The sequence below is a fragment of the Anomalospiza imberbis genome, unplaced genomic scaffold, assembly GCF_031753505.1.
Source record: "Anomalospiza imberbis isolate Cuckoo-Finch-1a 21T00152 unplaced genomic scaffold, ASM3175350v1 scaffold_199, whole genome shotgun sequence".
Lineage (NCBI taxonomy): Eukaryota > Metazoa > Chordata > Aves > Passeriformes > Viduidae > Anomalospiza > Anomalospiza imberbis.
The window spans coordinates 43,810-66,457 of record NW_027099832.1 but is presented as its reverse complement, the minus strand read 5'-3'; the positions used below and the strand labels follow the sequence as shown (position 1 = coordinate 66,457).

The 22,648-nt window shown below is 51.3% G+C and overlaps 2 protein-coding genes across 2 annotated transcripts; both read left to right on the top strand.

The window, feature by feature from the left end:
• Positions 1-892: 892 nt before the first annotated feature.
• LOC137466395 (serine/threonine-protein kinase PAK 3-like) lies at positions 893-6,545 on the top strand. Its single transcript, XM_068178149.1, has 9 exons — positions 893-967; positions 1,931-1,994; positions 2,675-2,723; positions 3,223-3,335; positions 3,800-3,917; positions 4,577-4,676; positions 5,108-5,304; positions 5,890-6,027; positions 6,417-6,545. Exons 1-9 carry the CDS (start codon positions 961-963, stop codon positions 6,504-6,506), a joined length of 876 nt encoding a protein of 291 aa, XP_068034250.1. The 5' UTR covers positions 893-960; the 3' UTR covers positions 6,507-6,545.
• An 8,388-nt stretch (positions 6,546-14,933) lies between these two features.
• Positions 14,934-22,220, top strand: LOC137466398 (serine/threonine-protein kinase PAK 3-like). Its single transcript, XM_068178151.1, has 13 exons — positions 14,934-14,975; positions 15,401-15,523; positions 16,056-16,181; positions 16,413-16,560; positions 16,591-16,623; positions 17,596-17,659; positions 18,340-18,388; positions 18,888-19,000; positions 19,465-19,582; positions 20,242-20,341; positions 20,773-20,969; positions 21,555-21,692; positions 22,082-22,220. Exons 5-13 carry the CDS (start codon positions 16,617-16,619, stop codon positions 22,169-22,171), a joined length of 876 nt encoding a protein of 291 aa, XP_068034252.1. The 5' UTR covers positions 14,934-14,975; positions 15,401-15,523; positions 16,056-16,181; positions 16,413-16,560; positions 16,591-16,616; the 3' UTR covers positions 22,172-22,220.
• The last annotated feature ends 428 nt before the right edge of the window (positions 22,221-22,648 follow it).

Sequence of the window (22,648 nt, the reverse complement as noted above, 5' to 3'; positions counted from 1 at the left end):
CCAGCCTGTGAGGCCTGGAAAAGGGGTGTGGAACTTGGACGCTTAGGCATCGCTTTCCTACTGTTCTGACAGGGGCTGTGAATTTGTCTTAGCCAGAGACAAGAGGTAGCATTAGGATGTCTTGGGATGCTCCTGGGGTACAAGTGAAGCCCTTTGTGCCCAGTGGCTGTGCAGGCTCCTTGTCCCCAGTGAAGAGAGCAGTGCAAAGATGCAGTTCACAGCCTTGCAGGATATGAGGAGACACTGTCCCCAGGAGGGACCAGGCCCTCCCCACAGAACAGCTAAAGTCAGTCAGTAGCTAAAGGAACAGCTGAGTTGCAGCGGGGCCTGTAGCTGAATATACCGAAGGTTCTGAATGACAGGTTCTTTCCTGACCCTCATGCTGCTGTCTGCCCACAGAGCACAGGGGCAGCGTCAGCACCTGCTCTGGCTGCCTCTGCACCCGAGGAAGAGGCTGAAGAGGAGGAATCCGCTGCCAATGAACCTGCCCCTGCTGTCAGCCTGCGGCCTGAGCAGCCCACGTCAGTAAGTGCCTGTTTTGGCTAGCAGTGTCTTTGGTGTCATTTTGTCCATCATGTAAAAGCAGCCTTTGGATTTTGCGCCTTGAGCTGGAGAAGTGGGCTGCGAAAGCTGAGAGGTGAAGAGCCCTGGGTGTGGCCAGCAGCGTCTTCCTAGGAGCTTGCATTTGAAATGGGATCGGAGGGGCACCTCCGACGTGCAGGCATGTTTGTGACCCAAATGAATTTCTTGTCCCAGAGCTCCACCTCCTGTGTCCTGGTACCTGCACGAGCTGCAGCTGAAGGCCCTGAAGAAGCCTCCAGTCCCCAAGCTGGAAACTCAAGCCTGAGCAGCTCGTGCACCTGGAGCACGACTAGTTCCTCTGGCAGCAGCTGGAGCACGACTGGTTCCTCTGGCAGCAGAGAGCAGCTGGGAGAGAGGACAGAGGACAAGTGCCTGGCCATGCTGAGTATGTGCTTTGTGATCCTTGTCCGCCGGAGCAGTGCCTTGTGTGTGCGCGTGTCAGCAAGAGCTGTCCCACCTCCTGTTCCTCCTCAGCTGAGTGCCAGGTCCTGTGGCCTCCACACAGGACCTGCTGTTGTGCTTTGAGGTGGTGAGGGGTCCCTGGGGTGTTGCTCCTGCCTCTGAGGGCAGCTGGGCCTGGTTTGGCTTTGCCTGAGCTTCCCTCTATGCCAAAAAGAAAACAGAGGTTGTTTCTGGCTGAGCAGGAGGCTGCGACCTAGCGAATGAGTAGGCCTCAAGGAGCTCCTGTGGGGCCCAGCTCCTGTGGGGCACGGCCAAGGTCATCTTCAGAACTTAGCCTGGCCTAAAGGCTGAGGGACCTCATTCCTGAGGCCCATCACAGTAGGGTATAACATAAGCTGCTGCTCTTGAAAGGCAGAGGGGCATTGTTTAGGCAAAGTCCTGCTTAAAGCTGGAGATCTCGGCTCTGCTGGAAGCACTTTGCAATATTCTTCCTGTTCTGGAAAGGGCAGCTGTTGATAAGAATTGATTCCAGAACCCAAGATGCCTTGGATGTTTGCAAGGATGAAAGCTTTTGTTGAATGTCACAGAGTGTTCATGGCCAAGAACAGAAAGGTTTTGTTTTTCCTGCTGCCCTTAATGTTTGTAGACAACAATCACTTCTCCTGGTTGCAGTTTTCTGATCCCTGTCTCCTCTGACTGTTTCTCGATGTGCTTAGATTTTAGTGTAGACTTCTAGTTTTGGGCAGGCCATCTGTGCTGCAGGGCTGCTTGTCTTGCTGCTGTTGTTTTTGAGGTGGTGGTGGTGGTGGTGGTGGTGGTGGTGGTGGTGTTTCCCAGCTGACTGAGTTGAAAGGGCAGAGTGTCCCAGACAGTGGGGCTGCCTTTCTGATCTGCTGCAGGGTGGGACCTCTTCTGAAGTGAACATCTTTCCTTGGGATTTTTACAGAGATGCTGGTGAGCGAGGGAGATCCTGAGGCTAAGTACACAGAACTGGAAACGATTGGCAAAGGGTGAGTGCAGCCACAGCTCCTTCTTCACAGCGGGGGGCGGTGCATTTTGCTGGTGTCACACCTCCCCTGAGTGACAGCAGGCAAGCTCCAAAGCTGTTCAGACACTGCGTTAAGATGATGCCTGATGATCTCTAAGTACTGGTCAGCATTTATAGCTGAAGTGGCCAGAAAAGTAGAGCCCTTCCTGTGTCTGGTGCACCAAAGAGAAGCAGCTGCCAATGGCTCTGGACCCAGAACACAGCCGTCTAAGGATCCTCTATTTTGAGTACTTCTCCATTTGTGTGCGCAACAGTGGAAGCCTTTGCCTGCTCCGGCTGTGGCTGCAGGCTGTGGCTGGACACTATTTTCCTTGGAAGCTGGAGAAAGGATCTGTGTCTGGAGGCTTTCCTCCAATGGCTCTTACATGGCTTCAGACTTCTCAGAAGGCCTGAGTGGTGGTGCTTGAATTTGGCAGATAGACTCCAAGGAGAGGTGTGAGAAGGCCGAACCGGCATGTGCCTGGAAAAATCCCACACATGCACAGATACAGAAAGAGAAAAGGGAGAAAAGACCCAGACGAGAATCTGTCGTGTTCCATTTACTGTTTGCCCCGGGACTTTTTTTCCGCGGTTGGACCGCGGTGTCCTGCACTTGCAGGGACTAAAGGACTTCTTCTTTCTCTGCTGCTCTTTTGTTTCTAGGGGTTTTGGCACGGTGTGCATGGCAGTGGAGACTGCCACAGGAGAAGAGGTAAGCGTCAAGCAGCGCCACAGCTTCTGCAGTGCTGTTTTAGGACGGCATTTTATCTGTCATGTCTGCAAGGGTTTGCTTTGTTCTTGTGCAATGGAGAATGCCAGTGGTTGCTGGAGTAATGATCAAGCCCCCTAGAAGTGCCAAAGGTTTCCCAGCAGTTTTGCTCCATTCTTACCGGCACAAAATGGCTTCCTGCTTGCAAGGGGTGTGTGAATGAAAATGGGGATGATAAAGTAAGGCCCTGGGGGAAGACTGTGGGCACAGCCTGTGTTGTTAGAGCTTTGCGGTGGAGAGCTTAGACCATGTTTCTCCCAGGTTTACAAGGCAAAGGGTATCTGGCTCTTTGTCCTGGGAGGTGCCCAAGCAAGCGGTCTGATGTCCAGCCACAAGGCGGTTTGGCCCAGCCCAGCTCCATCATCCCATAATCACTGTCTCCGTCTTCCCCTTGTGGTCCTGCGCCACAGACTTTGGTTCACGGTTTTCCATGTCGTTGTAGGTGGCCATAAAGAAAATTAGTCTCCTGGAAGAGAGCAGCAGTGAACTGTGCCTGAATGAAATCCAGGTCATGCGTGGCAATAAGAACGCCAATCTTGTGACCTTTCTAGACAGGTGAGTGGTTCTGCTGTTCTGCCATGAAAGGTCATCCACATCCTGCAAGGCAGCGGTTCAACCGCTGGCAGAGGATGGAGCTGACAGAGGATGGAGCTGTTAATTCCTGTTTCTGGACTGATCGACAGTGTCTTGGGAGGAGATTGCATTGGGGCTGCATTAATCTTTGCTGGCATACCTAGTTTGACGTGTGCTTTCAAAGAGCGGACTTGGCCCTGTCTTTCTTGAGCCAACAGCCTCAGAGTTCCTGTCCTCTCTCCACATTGTTTTGTTTGGTTTGGCATTTGATTTTTTTTCCCACGGGTCTTATGTGCTGACAAAACACTGTAGATTGAGTTCAAGCCCTGGAGAGCATAGTGAATGATTATTGACTTCCTCCTGTCTTCTTCTGAGAGAGACACAGGAAGGAGAATCCATCAGGAAGTGCACACATTCATCTCCAGGCTGTTGTTTCCTCCCTTCAGCTACCTGGTGGACGAGGAAGTCTGGCTGGTGATGGAGTACATGGACGGAGGTTCTTTACACGATGTCATTAGGGAGATTCGTATGGCAGAAGGAGAGATAGCAGCTGTCTCTCGGGAGGTAAGGGATGGCGCTTGTGCTTCCCACGGCTTGGTCGGGATGGTCCTTCCAAATGGGTGATAAGGAGAGGAGAGATTTCACCTTCCGAGCTTCCTTTCTGCCTTTCTCTTATAACTGGCAGTAGCAAGAGCATCGGAAGTGCCTGCCAGTGTCCCTGCCCTTCTTCTAGGGTGTTTGTCTTTGCCTCTCTAAACACTTGCCTGGAGCCTGTGTGCGCTGCGTTCCTTCCCATTCCTTCCGCATTCCTTCCTAAGAGCAAAGGTGCTGCTGGCACCATGTCAAGCAAGTGGCAAAGACAAAGAGATACTCGCAGGACTCTCACAGAGCTCAGCCTGAAAGGAGAGCCTGGCAGCCAACGTGGTGTTGGCAAAAGCAGCCACTGTTGTCTGGCTGGAGAGAGTACAGCCACGGCAGCAGTGCTTCTTGAGTCTGTGTTTGCAGGGCACTGGCCAGAGGAACAATTGCCCTTTCTCTTTCAAAAGCAAACACACCCGCACTTAGAAAAGCACTGCTGTCCTCGTGTTGGAGCAGCAGGCTCTGCTGCCTTTGCCAGCAGCCTGTCTTGCCATGGCTCACCATCCCCCAGGAAGTCAGATGTGCCACTTCCCTGCTTGTGGGACGAAATCCACTTAGGCTCGTGTTGCTTTTTCCTCTCTCAGTGCCTGCAAGGCCTGGATTTCCTTCACTCCAAGCAAGTGATCCACCGAGACGTCAAAAGCCACAACATTCTCCTGGGCTTGGACGGATCTGTCAAGTTGGGTGGGTGTTGTTGGCCAGGCTCAGCCGTGGCGGGCTGCGGTGTGGGGCTGCCTTTGGGTGACTGCCGGTTCCCTGATGCCCGTGGCAGTGCAGGCTGCCCTGCTGTGAGCGCAGAGCACAGCCACAAGGCGCAGGGAGGTGTTGCTGGGAAGAAGGGGTAGGGGGTGCCTTTGGCTTGTGTGTGATCCTTCCCAAGCAAGGCAGTTGCAGTCTAATAGCTTCAGGGGACTAAAAGCCACTGCCTGAAACTGGGGGCTTTTGCTAAGTGGCCAATTCCGTATTTCCTCGGCTGCAGGCCTGAGGAATGGCAGCAGGGCCCCTTTGCAGCTGGGATTCCACACTGCCTTCTTGGACATTGGTACCGTGGGGAATTCTTTTGTTGGCTTCCCTAATTCACGCTGGCTTGATCAGAATGGTTTTTTTCTCCTCAGCTGACTTTGGCCTTTCTGCTCAGCTCACCGCTGAGCAGAGCAAACGGAGATCGGCTGTTGGGACAACTTACTGGATGGCGCCAGAAATTTTCAGCAGGAAGCCCTATGGCCCCAAAGTGGACATCTGGTCCTTTGGCATTGTGGGGATGGAGATGGTGGAAGGAGCGCCTCCTTACCTGATGATGACCTCCCGCACGGTACGCTGCAACTACTCTCAGATACTGCTGTCACTCGGACAAAATCTGCTCCCATTCTTCTGCTTGGGAAGCTTGCTAGCAGCTGAAAATGACGGGTTCCAGGCTGCATAGTCTCTCGTGCTTCTTGTCCAGATTATCCCCTTGGCATTTGATCACGAACTGCACCAAAACCTCACGATGCCTTTTGCTTGATGGAAGCTTTGCCTAAGGGAGCAGTGAGCAGTGCTGAGCTGCATTTGATGGAATAATCCTTGGAAATAGTAGAGTTAGATAAAAGTCTGTCTTCCGCATCGCCTGTAGAGCTGGTGTCAGTGCTCAGAGAAGCAAAGGGTGCTTTTGCTGATGGAGTTGCTCCTAATTCCATCAGCCAATGAAATCAGGGGCCAAGGCAAGAGCCTTTGCATATTGGACTGGCTATGGCTGCCTCGGGCTTTGGGTTCTTTTAGTAGGGGCAGGAAAGGTATCTGCCACCCTCGGGCAGGGAGTAAAGAGCCACTGGAGAGCGGAGCTTGTCCGGTGGGGTCTGTGTGAGCAGTTTGGGGTGTGAAAGAGGCAGGTAGAGCGTGGCATTTCCTTCTGCTCTAGGTTCAACAGCTGATAAGCACCAGGGGCAGCCCGAAGCTGCAGAACCCCAGGCAACAGTCCGCTTGGTTGCGAGACTTTCTGCACTGCTGCCTGGAGACGGACGAGGACAGGCGCTGGTCTGCCCAGGAACTTCTGCAGGTAAAAGGCAGAGCGGCTGCCGGATGCGCCAGCCACCCACTGCCAGGGGCTCCTCATCTGCTCAAGTCCAAGGCCTCGGATGGGCCCCGCTCCTAAGAATCTCCAGTCTGGGGGGCTTTTCAAAGGAAAAGAGAGGAGAATCCTGGCCTAGGATGGGTTGGAAGGAGCCTTTCAAGGTCACCTAGACCAAATCTCCTTAGGCTGAAGACATCTGAATTAATGGATTTGTGGGATTGGGAGCCATGTTGGCCCCATGTAGCAAGGTCCTGGATGTGGAGACAGAGGTGCACAGAATGCCCTCCTTTCTGTATCTTTCTTGTTGCCAGAGAAAGCCTGTTTCAGCCTGTGAGGTAAGTAGAAATTAATTTCTTCTTTTTCTCTTTGGGCAGCATCCGTTTGTAACCTCCGCCGAGCCGACCTCCAGCCTGACGCCTCTGATCGTGGCAACGCAGCAGTTTATGGCCGAGAGGAGATACTAGCCCTGGAAGAGGCCATAGTTGTTTATTCTAGTTCCTAGTTCCTAGTTTCTAGCTCGTAGTTTGTAGTTTGTTTAGACGGATAGTGGAAATAAATAGGATAATAAATAAAACCTTCACTGTGTTGGAAGCTTCCCTTTGTTCTCACCCTGTCATTAAGCTCTAAATTTGCTTCGGAATGGTCAGGTGTTTCTTAAATGTGGGAAGAGCCATAGATGGAGTTTGTGGCATGGATTGGAAGCGGGCAGAAGTCTTGTGGCTTTGTTGCCGCCAGGCACAACCTGTTGTGGAGAGACAGGCTTGCAGCTGTGACTAGAGGAGCAGAGTGGGGCAAAACGGAGCAGAGCAGTGGTGTCACTGCTGGGGTTGCTGCTGTGGCTGTGGTTGCGCTGCAGCTCTTGGGAAAGGTTGGGAGTGTCTGTGTTGCTGTGGGCAGAGGGGGAGGGAGCCTGGCTTCTCCACAGGCTCAGGCACAGGTGAGTGTCCAGTGGGAAGGCGAGTTCTGCCACGGGAACTAAGGCCTACATGAGGGAGTGAAAACTGGTGCAGTTTGGATCTGCGTGAGCCACTGCGGAGGCCTGTGGGCCTGCTAGGGGACTTCTTGGGTCTATGCTCTGGAAGAACGTCCCCTAGACTTTAACCTTTCCCATGGACTCCTGTTTTTTGTCTCAATGTACGTTTGATACCTTATTAGTGATATCCAGTGATCATATAGGGATTATTGAAAATCATTTACTTTGCGATGTTTGGTGATAATTGAGGGTATATTTGACGATCACTTAAATTTAAATTTTAGTTGCACAATATTTAACCAATTTCCTTTCCCAGTTCTCGTATTCCATCCCCCGCTTCCCTGAACCCACTATCCCTGAGAAGGACAGGACTGGAGATGGAACCTGCTCAAGAGCACAGGCCAGCCACCAGCCATCTGCCATCTCCCCTCCTTTTCTGTGCCCTTGCCAGGACGGTAGCGGCCATGCCTCCCCGGATTCTACCCTAACCCACTTTGCGACAGCCCCCAAGCCTGCTCCCGCTTTCCTATTGTATTAGCAGTCCCCGATTTTTGTTGTAATTCATGTTTCAGAGATTACGGACGTAGGCGACCCCCAGCAGCCAGTCGACCCAGTTATTTTATTTATTTAGGCAGGAGAGCCGGCACCCTCCGTACAGCCGGAGGAAGGGCTCTGTTGCCCCCACAGGAGACCCGTGCCCAGCCCCGCCGTAAGGTCCCCCACAGGCTAGTCCCCCACAAAACCTCTCCTTTTGATTTGTGTGGTTGGTCAAGGGCACCAGGGGAGGGTGCCACCACAAGTCCTTTTGATTTTCTGTTCTCTTTTGTTTTGTGGGTAAGTGAGGGGGAATGAAGTGACGGAGAGCTGCCTGGGACTCGGGCCCTCAGAAGTGAGGGGAAATGAAAATTGGATTTACTTATTGTTTAGTTATGCTCCGCAATATCAACCCGCCTGTTTCTTTAATTCTCAAGTTTAGTTAATGTCTATCAAGTATTATGTTGTTTTTAGTTAGAACAAGGTTATTATTTTTACTACGATTGTTAGACCTTTCATTTTAAATAAAACCAAAAAGGGGGCAGTTGTGGGAGCTTGTGCTGGAGGGGATGGGCCATGAAGTGGCCACACATTAGACAATCAATCGTTAGATGTATGTATATCTCTATCTATCTCTATCTCTATCTCTATCTCTATCTCTATCTATCTATATCTATATCTATATCTATATCTATATCTGTCTACCTGTGTTGACCTCACTTTGGCATCTTCTGAAGCAGCCTCTTTATGTTTTGTTTTGCACCCTTGTTTGTGCCCTTTTATTTATGAAATATCTTCAGTTTTGGCACTTCAGTTGTACCCGTCTCTTCTCTGTTGCTCTGCCATGGAGCACACCACAGTTATGCTGCCGAGACCGGAGAGTTTCCCCTCGCGCCCCACGGATGCCCGGGGTGTTGTTGCTGATTCTTCTCTGGCCGCCCCACTGCTAGCTGGGTCGTGTGGGGCAGAGAAGGGAACCGGCACCCAGAGAGGGATCATTTCAGTGCCTTTCAGAAAATGACAGCAGAGCAACCTTTCTCAGTAAAGCCATCTGAAATTACTTAATTGTCCTAATAGTCTGGATTGTCTCAGGGCTGGGGGTCAAAGATATAACAAAACTCAAGAGGCTCCAACCTCCCCAGCATCTCATTTCAGTCAAGGCTGCCGACCAAATCCCTTCCTGACTTTACCTAACGCTTCAGTGGTTCTCAAACCCAAACTCTTTCTTTCTTCTTGTCTTCCGTCAGCTTTACCACTTATGCCTTCTTGGTCTACAGCTGGAGAGAGTTTTCCAGCTGCCACCTCTGCTCCTCTGTCAGCCCCTTTTCCTCCTACTTCCAGGAAGCCCCCTTCCTTCCTTCCAGGGGCCACCCACAGTTCCACATGCCTTTCTTGTGCACAATCATGCTCTACACACCACCTACCATTATTACACCTACTTGCCTTGGTGGAGTAATTTTGTGCTTTGCTCTCAGGAGACAGGAAGAGGTCTAAAAATTTGCCTAAGATAAATGTAGGGAGGAATTGTCTCTCCCCACTGTGGCAACCAGAGAGAAGATACAAAACTTTTAAAATATTGCTTGCAACAAACGTATCTAAAACCTATGCACGTAAATGTCTTAAAAGGTAGCAAGATAAAAACATGTAAACACTCAATGCGGTGAAGAAGAGCAATTCTTCAGTCCTGTCACCACTTCATCTTTCCGTGAAACACCTCTAGGAGGAGAAAACTCAGTCCCATTTGAACCTGCTTCAGACCGAGGAACTATCCCCTTGGTATTCTTTTGTCTTCTCTGCCACAGAAAGTTTTGGTGATCCTTTCATTAAACCAACAAAAAAAGCCTGTAAAAAGAAACTGAGAAGACATCAAGAAAGCAACAATCGCCAATAGGCCTTATTTGGCAAAAGTTATCTTATTTAAATTATCCACTGCCGTAACAATACTGATGAGGATTCTTAGCACCATGTAGGCAAACCAAAGTTAGAGTAGCCAACCATCCTTTTGAGACCTTTTCAGTTTTAGGTAACATGGGCTTTTGGTCGGATCTACACGTTCTGTTACATTCTATTTTGCAAATTTAGACTGCAGTCCATAAGCCAAAATTTCTTTTCCACGGGTCAGGTAGTATTTGTTCTAGCTGTGTGATGTTAGAGTGGTCCTCAGGGAAAAGGACATGGCTCTCTTTTCTTTCTTGTTCTCTTACCCCTCTGGCACTCAAAGCCATACTTGCTATTATAGACACTAGGTACAAGCTCCTGCTAGCATGGTTAACTAATTCAGGAGCAAACAGCCATGCTGCCATACTAGGGACATTGCTCTGGAAATGGGCAGAAAGATAAACCATGGAATGCTTTTCACTTCAGAAATGTTCCATTGCAGCTTTATCTGCAGCGGAGTTCCATTTACTGTACTGTCCAGTACAATTCCGTGCCTCCAGAGCTAACGTTAAGCACATAATTTGGGAGTCTCGAGCTGTAAATCTCACAGCCCTGGCATCAAAAGTCCTTTCGCTTCTGGTTCAGCGGCTCTGTATTCCAGGTCTGGACATACACCCAGTCTCCTGCCTGGTGAGGATATACTTGAACATTCAGGGTTATTAGTGAGACCAAAACAACCAACTTGCATGAGGAGAAAAGCATTTTCTCCTAAGGATTCTCCTACAGAGTCTCTAGTGGCAGCATTTCGGCCTCCAGCCTCTGGTGGCAGACAAGGCTCAATACCCACTGCTGCCAGAAGGAGACGCTGCAGGAGCAGTCTGCAAAGCTTCTTTAAGAATACAAGGAAACGGACTCTCCATTTAGTCCCCATTTTATTTCCAGAAAGCCTCTTAGGATGGCTGAATTCACCACCCTCTCGCAACCCAATTTTGGAGGTGGTCCCGAGATTTTGTTTTCTTAATCTTGATCCTTAAATTTTGAACTAAATTACAATAACCCAGAAGAAGGGAAACGGGACATCAGCTGTTTCTCATGCATTGCTTGGGGCTTCTCCCCCGCTCCAAGGGGTCCAAACTCTTCACGCAACAGATTGTTCCCCGGGCAAAAGACCAGGGCTTTTCACCATGCGCTTCCTTCCCAAAAGGATTTATTTCATTCCCCCCCGCCCCCCACACCCATTAGCAAAATTCTCAAAGCATTCTCCATTTCTCTTTCTTTGGGATCATTGCTAATTTTCCCGTGTAATTCAACCACTTCTGTTGCAGAGGGAGGTACCACTACCCTACACTGCCTCCTGATAAGCAAATTGCTTCTTTATCAGCGGGCAGGGCTTGGGATGAGAAGGAGGGAAGAAGATTGGCTTTGCTGAGTCGAACCTCGCCTCCAGAGAGTGGAGGAAGGTGACATCATCTTCGGGGCACCCCCCTCTGTATGTTTTAGGGGCGGGCGGAGTTTAGGCTGAAGGGCAGCGTTTGACTCGGAGGCATTAAACCCCTCGCAAGGGCTGCAGGGGTAACCTTGCAGTCAGGGAGGCCTGGCTGTTCCTCGAGTCTAGAAAACGCTGGTTCCAGGCCTTCCCCAGCCGTGTTCAGTTGCAAGTCTAAAGCTCTTTGGCTTTGGACCAGCGCGTTTAACTGGCTTCTCAGGTTTTGGGGGCTGGCTTCATCCCTGCATTCACTTCCTGCTCCGGCGGCCTGAGGCTGGCTATTGTTTCAGGCTCTAAGGCAATTTGCAACTGATTCAGCTCCTTTTCTAGCTGTTGGCAACTTACAGCTCTCTGAGTCAAATCTCCATGCATATGGATACCAGGCATGGTCCTTTCCTGGGATTTTAAATTTTTCTACTACCAAAATTCATGTTTTCTCCACAAGTAACTGCGGATGGTGCTGGCTTTTCTCAGTCTCCATCTCTCTTTAGGGCTGGACAAGCTTTATATATAAGCTTTTAGCAGGTCTGCCAGTGGAGAGCAGTTGAGATCAGCTTCTGCGTGGGATTCTATTACTTTTCTGCCAGAAAATAGCAGCTTTGACTGCAAATTTATTTCTCCTTTATTATGTCATGAGCAGTTACTGCTGTATAAAATGGCCATGTCACCTCAAGAACAGCCTGCTCATTGTGCCAGTTAAAATGTAAGGCCCCAAAAACGTTGCTCTACGGGATACTTTAAAAGGACTTAAACTTGTTCACGTACTCGGACGTAGAAAAGCAGGAGAAATACTGACAAGACGTTCTCAAGAGGTCGGAATGACAAAAATAATCTTCACTGGCAACTTCTGAAAATCAGAGAACTTTGGCAAAAAATTTAGAGCAGGATTCAATCCACATGAAACGTTCCATCAAGCATTAACTTAGCCCATTCAACTTCACAAACTCCAAGCCTGTTAGATTTTAAGTTACTCAAAAATCTGAGAGGATGGAATTGGAAAAATAAAGGGGAAGAGAGAAGGAGAGAAAATACCTAGAAAAGAACCAACATAGCTACCAATCCTGGTTCCAGTGGTGTTCAGCTGATAGAATTCCAAGAGGAGGTAGGGCCAAGACATGTGGTTGCCATGTCTCGGGAGTTAAATACCCTTTGGCTATCCTGGGGCCTTCCCCCACATGGGGCTCCCACTCACCCGGCCTTTTAGGAGCTGAGTTAGGGGTTCCAGACACAGGTGTGGAGCGTTGCCTCTGCTGTGCCAGGGATCAGCGGCCACTGCTAGGCTGGGATACAGGCCTGGCAGTGTGGGGTGGGCAGAGTAGGGCATCACCTCACCAGAGCAAGGCTTGGTCTGCCCCTTTCCCCGCATACAAGCACCTGAAATGTTTTGAGCCAGCAATCTCTAGCCTCTCACCACAAGGTTTCCGGGTTCCTGTGCTTCTTGGCTGTCAAGACTCCAAAGATTTGTGGCTGGATATTAAGAAACCTGCACTTTTATTCTCTTTATCCAAAAGAGGCAGCATGAGGCTTGTTTGTTCTTTCTAAGACCTTCCCTCCTTTCTGTGTCCTCATCCTGAGATAGTCCTTGTAACGCCTCTCCTCTCTCCCCTTCTCCACGACAATGGAGGGGAACAACGGAAAAACCAATCTATGAGAGGCAAAAAATGTTAGAGTTACAATGTAGTAAGGAAAAAAAAAAAAAAGCAGTATACAACAAGAAGAAGAAAATTGTGCAAAAGAGGTAATGGCTTAAGCGACAAAGGTGAAGTGTCACATGGGGCGCCTGGAACAAAGACAAGATGGCGAGGGCTTACAGAATGATTCTGATGGTAGATGGGGGCTGCTGGTGCTGCCTGGAGCAGCTGTGGACCTGCAGTGGCAGTTTCCTGCTCCCTCTCTGCAGCAGTGATGGTGGCAGCGGCGATGGTGACGGGTGTCTCTCCCTGCAGAGCTCTGTTTGGTACTGCCGCTACCATCAGTCCGCCATGCTGGGCGTGTGCATGGGAATCAGCTCTGCCGCTTCACTGCCTCTTCCTCCCACCCTGCTGGGCTCCATTTGGCTTGGCTGGGCTCCCTTTTGGCTTGGCTGAACTCACTTGGTATCAGTGTCACCACTCTGGGTTGCCTTGTTCTGCTGGAGCGGAAATACAGTCCCAGATGCCACCCTGGCCCTGATGGTTTCAGCCATGTGTCAGAGCTGTCACTTCTGTGCCACCCATCTCAGCCCCGTGTCCTAAGAAATACTGTGGAAGGACAAAACTGGGGGGGCTGGGGCTGGGGGGGGGAAACGGTGGTGGTGCTTTGGTGCCAAGGCCTCTGTGCTAGAGGGAGCCAGACAGAAGGATCCCCCTTGCATTTCCGGTCATGGCATTTCCCTGCTGAAATCCTACTATGGCTATGATGTACAATGTTTGGAAGAAATAGTGCTGAAAGATCCATGACCTCGTCTCTGTAGCTAGGAGAAAGCTCTAAATGCAATTAAAGCAGTGCTTCTCCTTGTTTGCTGCTTTCAAGAGCTGAGGAAGGTCCAGGTGGAACATTATTGGCCAGAAGCATTGGTGGCCAAAGACCACTAGCGTGGTTCCTCACCTCCTGGTCCCTTCTCAGTGCTCAGCTTCTCGGTGTGGGCTACAGGGGCTTAGTGTGTTCTTGGAGTTACTCTTAGATGCCTTGAGCAGCAGGTTCTGGACTAGGAGGGCTTTTTGTGTTGCTTTGTAGCAGAGGAGAGCTTTGCAGGCTTTTTTTGGCCTGAGCTGTAGAGAAGGCCTGGTTCTATGCATGAATTCACAAACCAGCCTAGGGTGGCTGCTATTGTGATGTCAGCGGCCGCATCCCAGCGTTGTCAAGGCAAAGTTGCTGTGCCGAGGCCCGGAAGGGCTCAGTGCGCAGAGCAGCTCTGTGGCACGCTCGCTGCAGGCGGAACCTGCTGATCGCCGAGGTCTCTGCCAGCAGGACTCTTGAGTATTTTTGTTTCTTCCCCACAGGCGTTGTCTGGTGCAGACTTGAGCAGCACTGCTCGAGCCATGGAGAGGGTGTGTGCTGCAGTTTGCACGGCTTTCTCCTTGGCTTATTCTGGGTACTTTTTCACCCACCTGACACGTAAGTGGACTGTTTTGTTCAGTGCGGCATATGGAAACCAAAATGCCACCAAGAGGCCTTTAGTTGGGTAAAGCTGCTGTCAACAGCTGCAGCTAAGAAGGGGGTGTCTCTAGCCAGTGGGGCGCGGGGCAGCATTTGTAATGTAGCCTGCAGGGGTTCCGCTCCTCCCGTGGCATAGCCTGTGGCAATGGAGTCTGCAATCTCCCCAGTTTGCTGGCTCAAGCAAGACAACTTCCAAGATAGGAAGACTGGGAGAGCTTGACAGGAGTCCTTGTGAAAGCTGTGCGCTGCTCTCCAGGACTGAGGGAAAGTCCCTCAGTTCAAGTCTTCTTGTCTGCATTCCCTCATCCCAGGACGTGCCTGTGGAACTTGACACTTCCTGCGTGCTAGAAGAGCCATTTGTTCTGTGATGAAACCACAGACTCAGCTTGGAAAAGGCCTCTGAGATAGACATTTCAGAGGAGTTCTTGTGTGCTGCTGAAGCCAGGAGCTGTTCCTGTGCTGTGTCACCACAGAACTGCCACCATGGTTAAGGGGGACTTGGGCAAAGCTATTTTGGGGAAAGGCTTTCAGTAAGCCCATGGCAATTGCTGCATGCAATCTCTTCAGAAAACTGAAGTACAGGAAAGAGAGGAGCTGTAGCTCCTGCTGGATGGGGTGGGGCAGAAGCTGTAATGCCTAGTACAGAACCACTCGGACTTTCTCAGTCTCAAGTTTCTATGGGTTGAGTGGCCAAAGAGGACAGAAGGTAGACACGAGGCAGTGGTTTGTGCTGTTGTCTTGCTTGCTGTGTGACACAAGGCTTGCTGCTGGAGTGACGTAGTGAAAACAGAATGATCTGTCTTTGGGTTGGTGACTTTCTGGTAGGCTTGCCCAGCACAGGCAGTTTTCTTACAGCATCTGGTTCTTTTTCCCTTGTGTGTTGCAGGTCACGTCACCCGTGCCTGGAGAGAATCCGGTCCTTGGGTGAGTGGGAAAGGAGCCTTTGGCGTTGGTAGCATTTGACAATTGTGGAGCAAGCTGTGAGCTGGGCCTGTTGCAGTCCAGCGCCAGCCTGCTTGGATGAATGGAAGTACAGTGCAGGCTCTTCGCAGAAGCAGCCGCAGCAGCAGCAGCAGTAGCAGCTGCAGAAGGAGTTGGATCCCGGGCTGTTTCCTCCAGTTCCTTTTCAGAGCTTTTAAGCAGCTGAAAGTGGGGTTGCTTGGTGCTTTAAGCCATGATGGAATTTCTCCTGTAGAAGAGAGTGCAGTCCCATCGAATTGGCCCATTCTACTTGAGTTTGAACAACTTAGAATGCCATTTCTGTGCAGATGATTTCTCCTTAGTGCATCTGGCTCTAGAGCTGAATATAAAGAAGGTTACCAGTCCCTCACACTGCTGTCTGTCTGCAGAGCCCAAAACCAACCTCTGAGCCTCCTCTGGCTGCACGTCTTCCTGAAGAAGAGGCCGAAGGGGAGGAAGATTCCCACCAAAGTGCACCTGCTGCCACTGCAGGGCCTGAGCATCCAGCATCAGTAAGTGGCACCTCTGGGTAGTCCTGTGGCTGGAACAAAGCATAGCTGCAAGTTTCTGGTCAGACAGCACCTCCCGTGCCTGGCTGAAGATGCTGAGGGCTGGAATCCTTCCAGCTCTTCCAGAGCACTTCCCCCAGCCTGTGAGGCCTGGAAAAGGGGTGTGGAACTTGGACGCTTAGGCATCGCTTTCCTACTGTTCTGACAGGGGCTGTGAATTTGTCTTAGCCAGAGACAAGAGGTAGCATTAGGATGTCTTGGGATGCTCCTGGGGTACAAGTGAAGCCCTTTGTGCCCAGTGGCTGTGCAGGCTCCTTGTCCCCAGTGAAGAGAGCAGTGCAAAGATGCAGTTCACAGCCTTGCAGGATATGAGGAGACACTGTCCCCAGGAGGGACCAGGCCCTCCCCACAGAACAGCTAAAGTCAGTCAGTAGCTAAAGGAACAGCTGAGTTGCAGCGGGGCCTGTAGCTGAATATACCGAAGGTTCTGAATGACAGGTTCTTTCCTGACCCTCATGCTGCTGTCTGCCCACAGAGCACAGGGGCAGCGTCAGCACCTGCTCTGGCTGCCTCTGCACCCGAGGAAGAGGCTGAAGAGGAGGAATCCGCTGCCAATGAACCTGCCCCTGCTGTCAGCCTGCGGCCTGAGCAGCCCACGTCAGTAAGTGCCTGTTTTGGCTAGCAGTGTCTTTGGTGTCATTTTGTCCATCATGTAAAAGCAGCCTTTGGATTTTGCGCCTTGAGCTGGAGAAGTGGGCTGCGAAAGCTGAGAGGGGAAGAGCCCTGGGTGTGGCCAGCAGCGTCTTCCTAGGAGCTTGCATTTGAAATGGGATCGGAGGGGCACCTCCGACGTGCAGGCATGTTTGTGACCCAAATGAATTTCTTGTCCCAGAGCTCCACCTCCTGTGTCCTGGTACCTGCACGAGCTGCAGCTGAAGGCTCTGAAGAAGCCTCCAGTCCCCAAGCTGGAAACTCAAGCCTGAGCAGCTCGTGCACCTGGAGCACGACTAGTTCCTCTGGCAGCAGCTGGAGCACGACTGGTTCCTCTGGCAGCAGAGAGCAGCTGGGAGAGAGGACAGAGGACAAGTGCCTGGCCATGCTGAGTATGTGCTTTGTGATCCTTGTCCGCCGGAGCAGTGCCTTGTGTGTGCGCGTGTCAGCAAGAGCTGTCCCACCTCCTGTTCCTCCTCAGCTGAGTGCCAGGTCCTGTGGCCTCCACACAGGACCTGCTGTTGTGCTTTGAGGTGGTGAGGGGTCCCTGGGGTGTTGCTCCTGCCTCTGAGGGCAGCTGGGCCTGGTTTGGCTTTGCCTGAGCTTCCCTCTATGCCAAAAAGAAAACAGAGGTTGTTTCTGGCTGAGCAGGAGGCTGTGACCTAGCGAATGAGTAGGCCTCAAGGAGCTCCTGTGGGGCCCAGCTCCTGTGGGGCACAGCCAAGGTCATCTTCAGAACTTAGCCTGGCCTAAAGGCTGAGGGACCTCATTCCTGAGGCCCATCACAGTAGGGTATAACATAAGCTGCTGCTCTTGAAAGGCAGAGGGGCATTGTTTAGGCAAAGTCCTGCTTAAAGCTGGAGATCTCGGCTCTGCTGGAAGCACTTTGCAATATTCTTCCTGTTCTGGAAAGGGCAGCTGTTGATAAGAATTGATTCCAGAACCCAAGATGCCTTGGATGTTTGCAAGGATGAAAGCTTTTGTTGAATGTCACAGAGTGTTCATGGCCAAGAACAGAAAGGTTTTGTTTTCCCTGCTGCCCTTAATGTTTGTAGACAACAATCACTTCTCCTGGTTGCAGTTTTCTGATCCCTGTCTCCTCTGACTGTTTCTCGATGTGCTTAGATTTTAGTGTAGACTTCTAGTTTTGGGCAGGCCATCTGTGCTGCAGGGCTGCTTGTCTTGCTGCTGTTGTTTTTGAGGTGGTGGTGGTGGTGGTGGTGGTGGTGGTTGTGGTGGTGGTGGTGTTTCCCAGCTGACTGAGTTGAAAGGGCAGAGTGTCCCAGACAGTGGGGCTGCCTTTCTGATCTGCTGCAGGGTGGGACCTCTTCTGAAGTGAACATCTTTCCTTGGGATTTTTACAGAGATGCTGGTGAGCGAGGGAGATCCTGAGGCTAAGTACACAGAACTGGAAACGATTGGCAAAGGGTGAGTGCAGCCACAGCTCCTTCTTCACAGCGGGGGGCGGTGCATTTTGCTGGTGTCACACCTCCCCAGAGTGACAGCAGGCAAGCTCCAAAGCTGTTCAGACACTGCGTTAAGATGATGCCTGATGATCTCTAAGTACTGGTCAGCATTTATAGCTGAAGTGGCCAGAAAAGTAGAGCCCTTCCTGTGTCTGGTGCACCAAAGAGAAGCAGCTGCCAATGGCTCTGGACCCAGAACACAGCCGTCTAAGGATCCTCTATTTTGAGTACTTCTCCATTTGTGTGCGCAACAGTGGAAGCCTTTGCCTGCTCCAGCTGTGGCTGCAGGCTGTGGCTGGACACTATTTTCCTTGGAAGCTGGAGAAAGGATCTGTGTCTGGAGGCTTTCCTCCAATGGCTCTTACATGGCTTCAGACTTCTCAGAAGGCCTGAGTGGTGGTGCTTGAATTTGGCAGATAGACTCCAAGGAGAGGTGTGAGAAGGCCGAACCGGCATGTGCCTGGAAAAATCCCACACATGCACAGATACAGAAAGAGAAAAGGGAGAAAAGACCCAGACGAGAATCTGTCATGTTCCATTTACTGTTTGCCCCGGGACTTTTTTTCCGCGGTTGGACCGCGGTGTCCTGCACTTGCAGGGACTAAAGGACTTCTTCTTTCTCTGCTGCTCTTTTGTTTCTAGGGGTTTTGGCACGGTGTGCATGGCAGTGGAGACTGCCACAGGAGAAGAGGTAAGCGTCAAGCAGCGCCACAGCTTCTGCAGTGCTGTTTTAGGACGGCATTTTATCTGTCATGTCTGCAAGGGTTTGCTTTGTTCTTGTGCAATGGAGAATGCCAGTGGTTGCTGGAGTAATGATCAAGCCCCCTAGAAGTGCCAAAGGTTTCCCAGCAGTTTTGCTCCATTCTTACCGGCACAAAATGGCTTCCTGCTTGCAAGGGGTGTGTGAATGAAAATGGGGATGATAAAGTAAGGCCCTGGGGGAAGACTGTGGGCACAGCCTGTGTTGTTAGAGCTTTGCGGTGGAGAGCTTAGACCATGTTTCTCCCAGGTTTACAAGGCAAAGGGTATCTGGCTCTTTGTCCTGGGAGGTGCCCAAGCAAGCGGTCTGATGTCCAGCCACAAGGCGGTTTGGCCCAGCCCAGCTCCATCATCCCATAATCACTGTCTCCGTCTTCCCCTTGTGGTCCTGCGCCACAGACTTTGGTTCACGGTTTTCCATGTCGTTGTAGGTGGCCATAAAGAAAATTAGTCTCCTGGAAGAGAGCAGCAGTGAACTGTGCCTGAATGAAATCCAGGTCATGCGTGGCAATAAGAACGCCAATCTTGTGACCTTTCTAGACAGGTGAGTGGTTCTGCTGTTCTGCCATGAAAGGTCATCCACATCCTGCAAGGCAGCGGTTCAGCCGCTGGCAGAGGATGGAGCTGACAGAGGATGGAGCTGTTAATTCCTGTTTCTGGACTGATCGACAGTGTCTTGGGAGGAGATTGCATTGGGGCTGCATTAATCTTTGCTGGCATACCTAGTTTGACGTGTGCTTTCAAAGAGCGGACTTGGCCCTGTCTTTTTTGAGCCAACAGCCTCAAAGTTCCTGTCCTCTCTCCACATTGTTTTGTTTGGTTTGGCATTTGATTTTTTTTCCCACGGGTCTTATGTGCTGACAAAACACTGTAGATTGAGTTCAAGCCCTGGAGAGCATAGCCAATGATTATTGACTTCCTCCTGTCTTCTTCTGAGAGAGACACAGGAAGGAGAATCCATCAGGAAGTGCACACATTCATCTCCAGGCTGTTGTTTCCTCCCTTCAGCTACCTGGTGGACGAGGAAGTCTGGCTGGTGATGGAGTACATGGACGGAGGTTCTTTACACGATGTCGTTAGGGAGATTCGTATGGCAGAAGGAGAGATAGCAGCTGTCTCTCGGGAGGTAAGGGATGGCGCTTGTGCTTCCCACGGCTTGGTCGGGATGGTCCTTCCAAATGGGTGATAAGGAGAGGAGAGATTTCACCTTCCGAGCTTCCTTTCTGCCTTTCTCTTATAACTGGCAGTAGCAAGAGCATCGGAAGTGCCTGCCAGTGTCCCTGCCCTTCTTCTAGGGTGTTTGTCTTTGCCTCTCTAAACACTTGCCTGGAGCCTGTGTGCGCTGCGTTCCTTCCCATTCCTTCCGCATTCCTTCCTAAGAGCAAAGGTGCTGCTGGCACCATGTCAAGCAAGTGGCAAAGACAAAGAGATACTCGCAGGACTCTCACAGAGCTCAGCCTGAAAGGAGAGCCTGGCAGCCAACGTGGTGTTGGCAAAAGCAGCCACTGTTGTCTGGCTGGAGAGAGTACAGCCACGGCAGCAGTGCTTCTTGAGTCTGTGTTTGCAGGGCACTGGCCAGAGGAACAATTGCCCTTTCTCTTTCAAAAGCAAACACACCCGCACTTAGAAAAGCACTGCTGTCCTCGTGTTGGAGCAGCAGGCTCTGCTGCCTTTGCCAGCAGCCTGTCTTGCCATGGCTCACCATCCCCCAGGAAGTCAGATGTGCCACTTCCCTGCTTGTGGGACGAAATCCACTTAGGCTCGTGTTGCTTTTTCCTCTCTCAGTGCCTGCAAGGCCTGGATTTCCTTCACTCCAAGCAAGTGATCCACCGAGACGTCAAAAGCCACAACATTCTCCTGGGCTTGGACGGATCTGTCAAGTTGGGTGGGTGTTGTTGGCCAGGCTCAGCCGTGGCGGGCTGCGGTGTGGGGCTGCCTTTGGGTGACTGCCGGTTCCCTGATGCCCGTGGCAGTGCAGGCTGCCCTGCTGTGAGCGCAGAGCACAGCCACAAGGCGCAGGGAGGTGTTGCTGGGAAGAAGGGGTAGGGGGTGCCTTTGGCTTGTGTGTGATCCTTCCCAAGCAAGGCAGTTGCAGTCTAATAGCTTCAGGGGACTAAAAGCCACTGCCTGAAACTGGGGGCTTTTGCTAAGTGGCCAATTCCGTATTTCCTCGGCTGCAGGCCTGAGGAATGGCAGCAGGGCCCCTTTGCAGCTGGGATTCCACACTGCCTTCTTGGACATTGGTACCGTGGGGAATTCTTTTGTTGGCTTCCCTAATTCACGCTGGCTTGATCAGAATGTTTTTTTTCTCCTCAGCTGACTTTGGCCTTTCTGCTCAGCTCACCGCTGAGCAGAGCAAACGGAGATCGGCTGTTGGGACAACTTACTGGATGGCGCCAGAAATTTTCAGCAGGAAGCCCTATGGCCCCAAAGTGGACATCTGGTCCTTTGGCATTGTGGGGATGGAGATGGTGGAAGGAGCGCCTCCTTACCTGATGATGACCTCCCGCACGGTACGCTGCAACTACTCTCAGATACTGCTGTCACTCGGACAAAATCTGCTCCCATTCTTCTGCTTGGGAAGCTTGCTAGCAGCTGAAAATGGCGGGTTCCAGGCTGCATAGTCTCTCGTGCTTCTTGTCCAGATTATCCCCTTGGCATTTGATCACGAACTGCACCAAAACCTCACGATGCCTTTTGCTTGATGGAAGCTTTGCCTAAGGGAGCAGTGAGCAGTGCTGAGCTGCATTTGATGGAATAATCCTTGGAAATAGTAGAGTTAGATAAAAGTCTGTCTTCCGCATCGCCTGTAGAGCTGGTGTCAGTGCTCAGAGAAGCAAAGGGTGCTTTTGCTGATGGAGTTGCTCCTAATTCCATCAGCCAATGAAATCAGGGGCCAAGGCAAGAGCCTTTGCATATTGGACTGGCTATGGCTGCCTCGGGCTTTGGGTTCTTTTAGTAGGGGCAGGAAAGGTATCTGCCACCCTCGGGCAGGGAGTAAAGAGCCACTGGAGAGCGGAGCTTGTCCGGTGGGGTCTGTGTGAGCAGTTTGGGGTGTGAAAGAGGCAGGTAGAGCGTGGCATTTCCTTCTGCTCTAGGTTCAACAGCTGATAAGCACCAGGGGCAGCCCGAAGCTGCAGAACCCCAGGCAACAGTCCGCTTGGTTGCGAGACTTTCTGCACTGCTGCCTGGAGACGGACGAGGACAGGCGCTGGTCTGCCCAGGAACTTCTGCAGGTAAAAGGCAAAGCGACTGCCGGATGCGCCAGCCACCCACTGCCAGGGGCTCCTCATCTGCTCAAGTCCAAGGCCTCGGATGGGCCCCGCTCCTAAGAATCTCCAGTCTGGGGGGCTTTTCAAAGGAAAAGAGAGGAGAATCCTGGCCTAGGATGGGTTGGAAGGAGCCTTTCAAGGTCACCTAGACCAAATCTCCTTAAGCTGAAGACATCTGAATTAATGGATTTGTGGGATTGGGAGCCATGTTGGCCCCATGTAGCAAGGTCCTGGATGTGGAGACAGAGGTGCACAGAATGCCCTCCTTTCTGTATCTTTCTTGTTGCCAGAGAAAGCCTGTTTCAGCCTGTGAGGTAAGTAGAAATTAATTTCTTCTTTTTCTCTTTGGGCAGCATCCGTTTGTAACCTCCGCCGAGCCGACCTCCAGCCTGACGCCTCTGATCGTGGCAACGCAGCAGTTTATGGCCGAGAGGAGATACTAGCCCTGGAAGAGGCCATAGTTGTTTATTCTAGTTCCTAGTTCCTAGTTTCTAGCTCGTAGTTTGTAGTTTGTTTAGACTGATAGTGGAAATAAATAGGATAATAAATAAAACCTTCACTGTGTTGGAAGCTTCCCTTTGTTCTCACCCTGACATTAAGGTCTGAATTTGCTTCGGAATGGTCAGGTGTTTCTTAAATGTGGGAAGAGCCATAGATGGGGTTTGTGGCATGGATTGGAAGCGGGCAGAAGTCTTGTGGCTTTGTTGCCGCCAGGCACAACCTGTTGTGGAGAGACAGGCTTGCAGCTGTGACTAGAGGAGCAGAGTGGGGCAAAACGGAGCAGAGCAGTGGTGTCACTGCTGGGGTTGCTGCTGTGGCTGTGGTTGCGCTGCAGCTCTTGGGAAAGGTTGGGAGTGTCTGTGTTTCTGTGGGCAGAGGGGGAGGGAGCCTGGCTTCTCCACAGGCTCAGGCACAGGTGA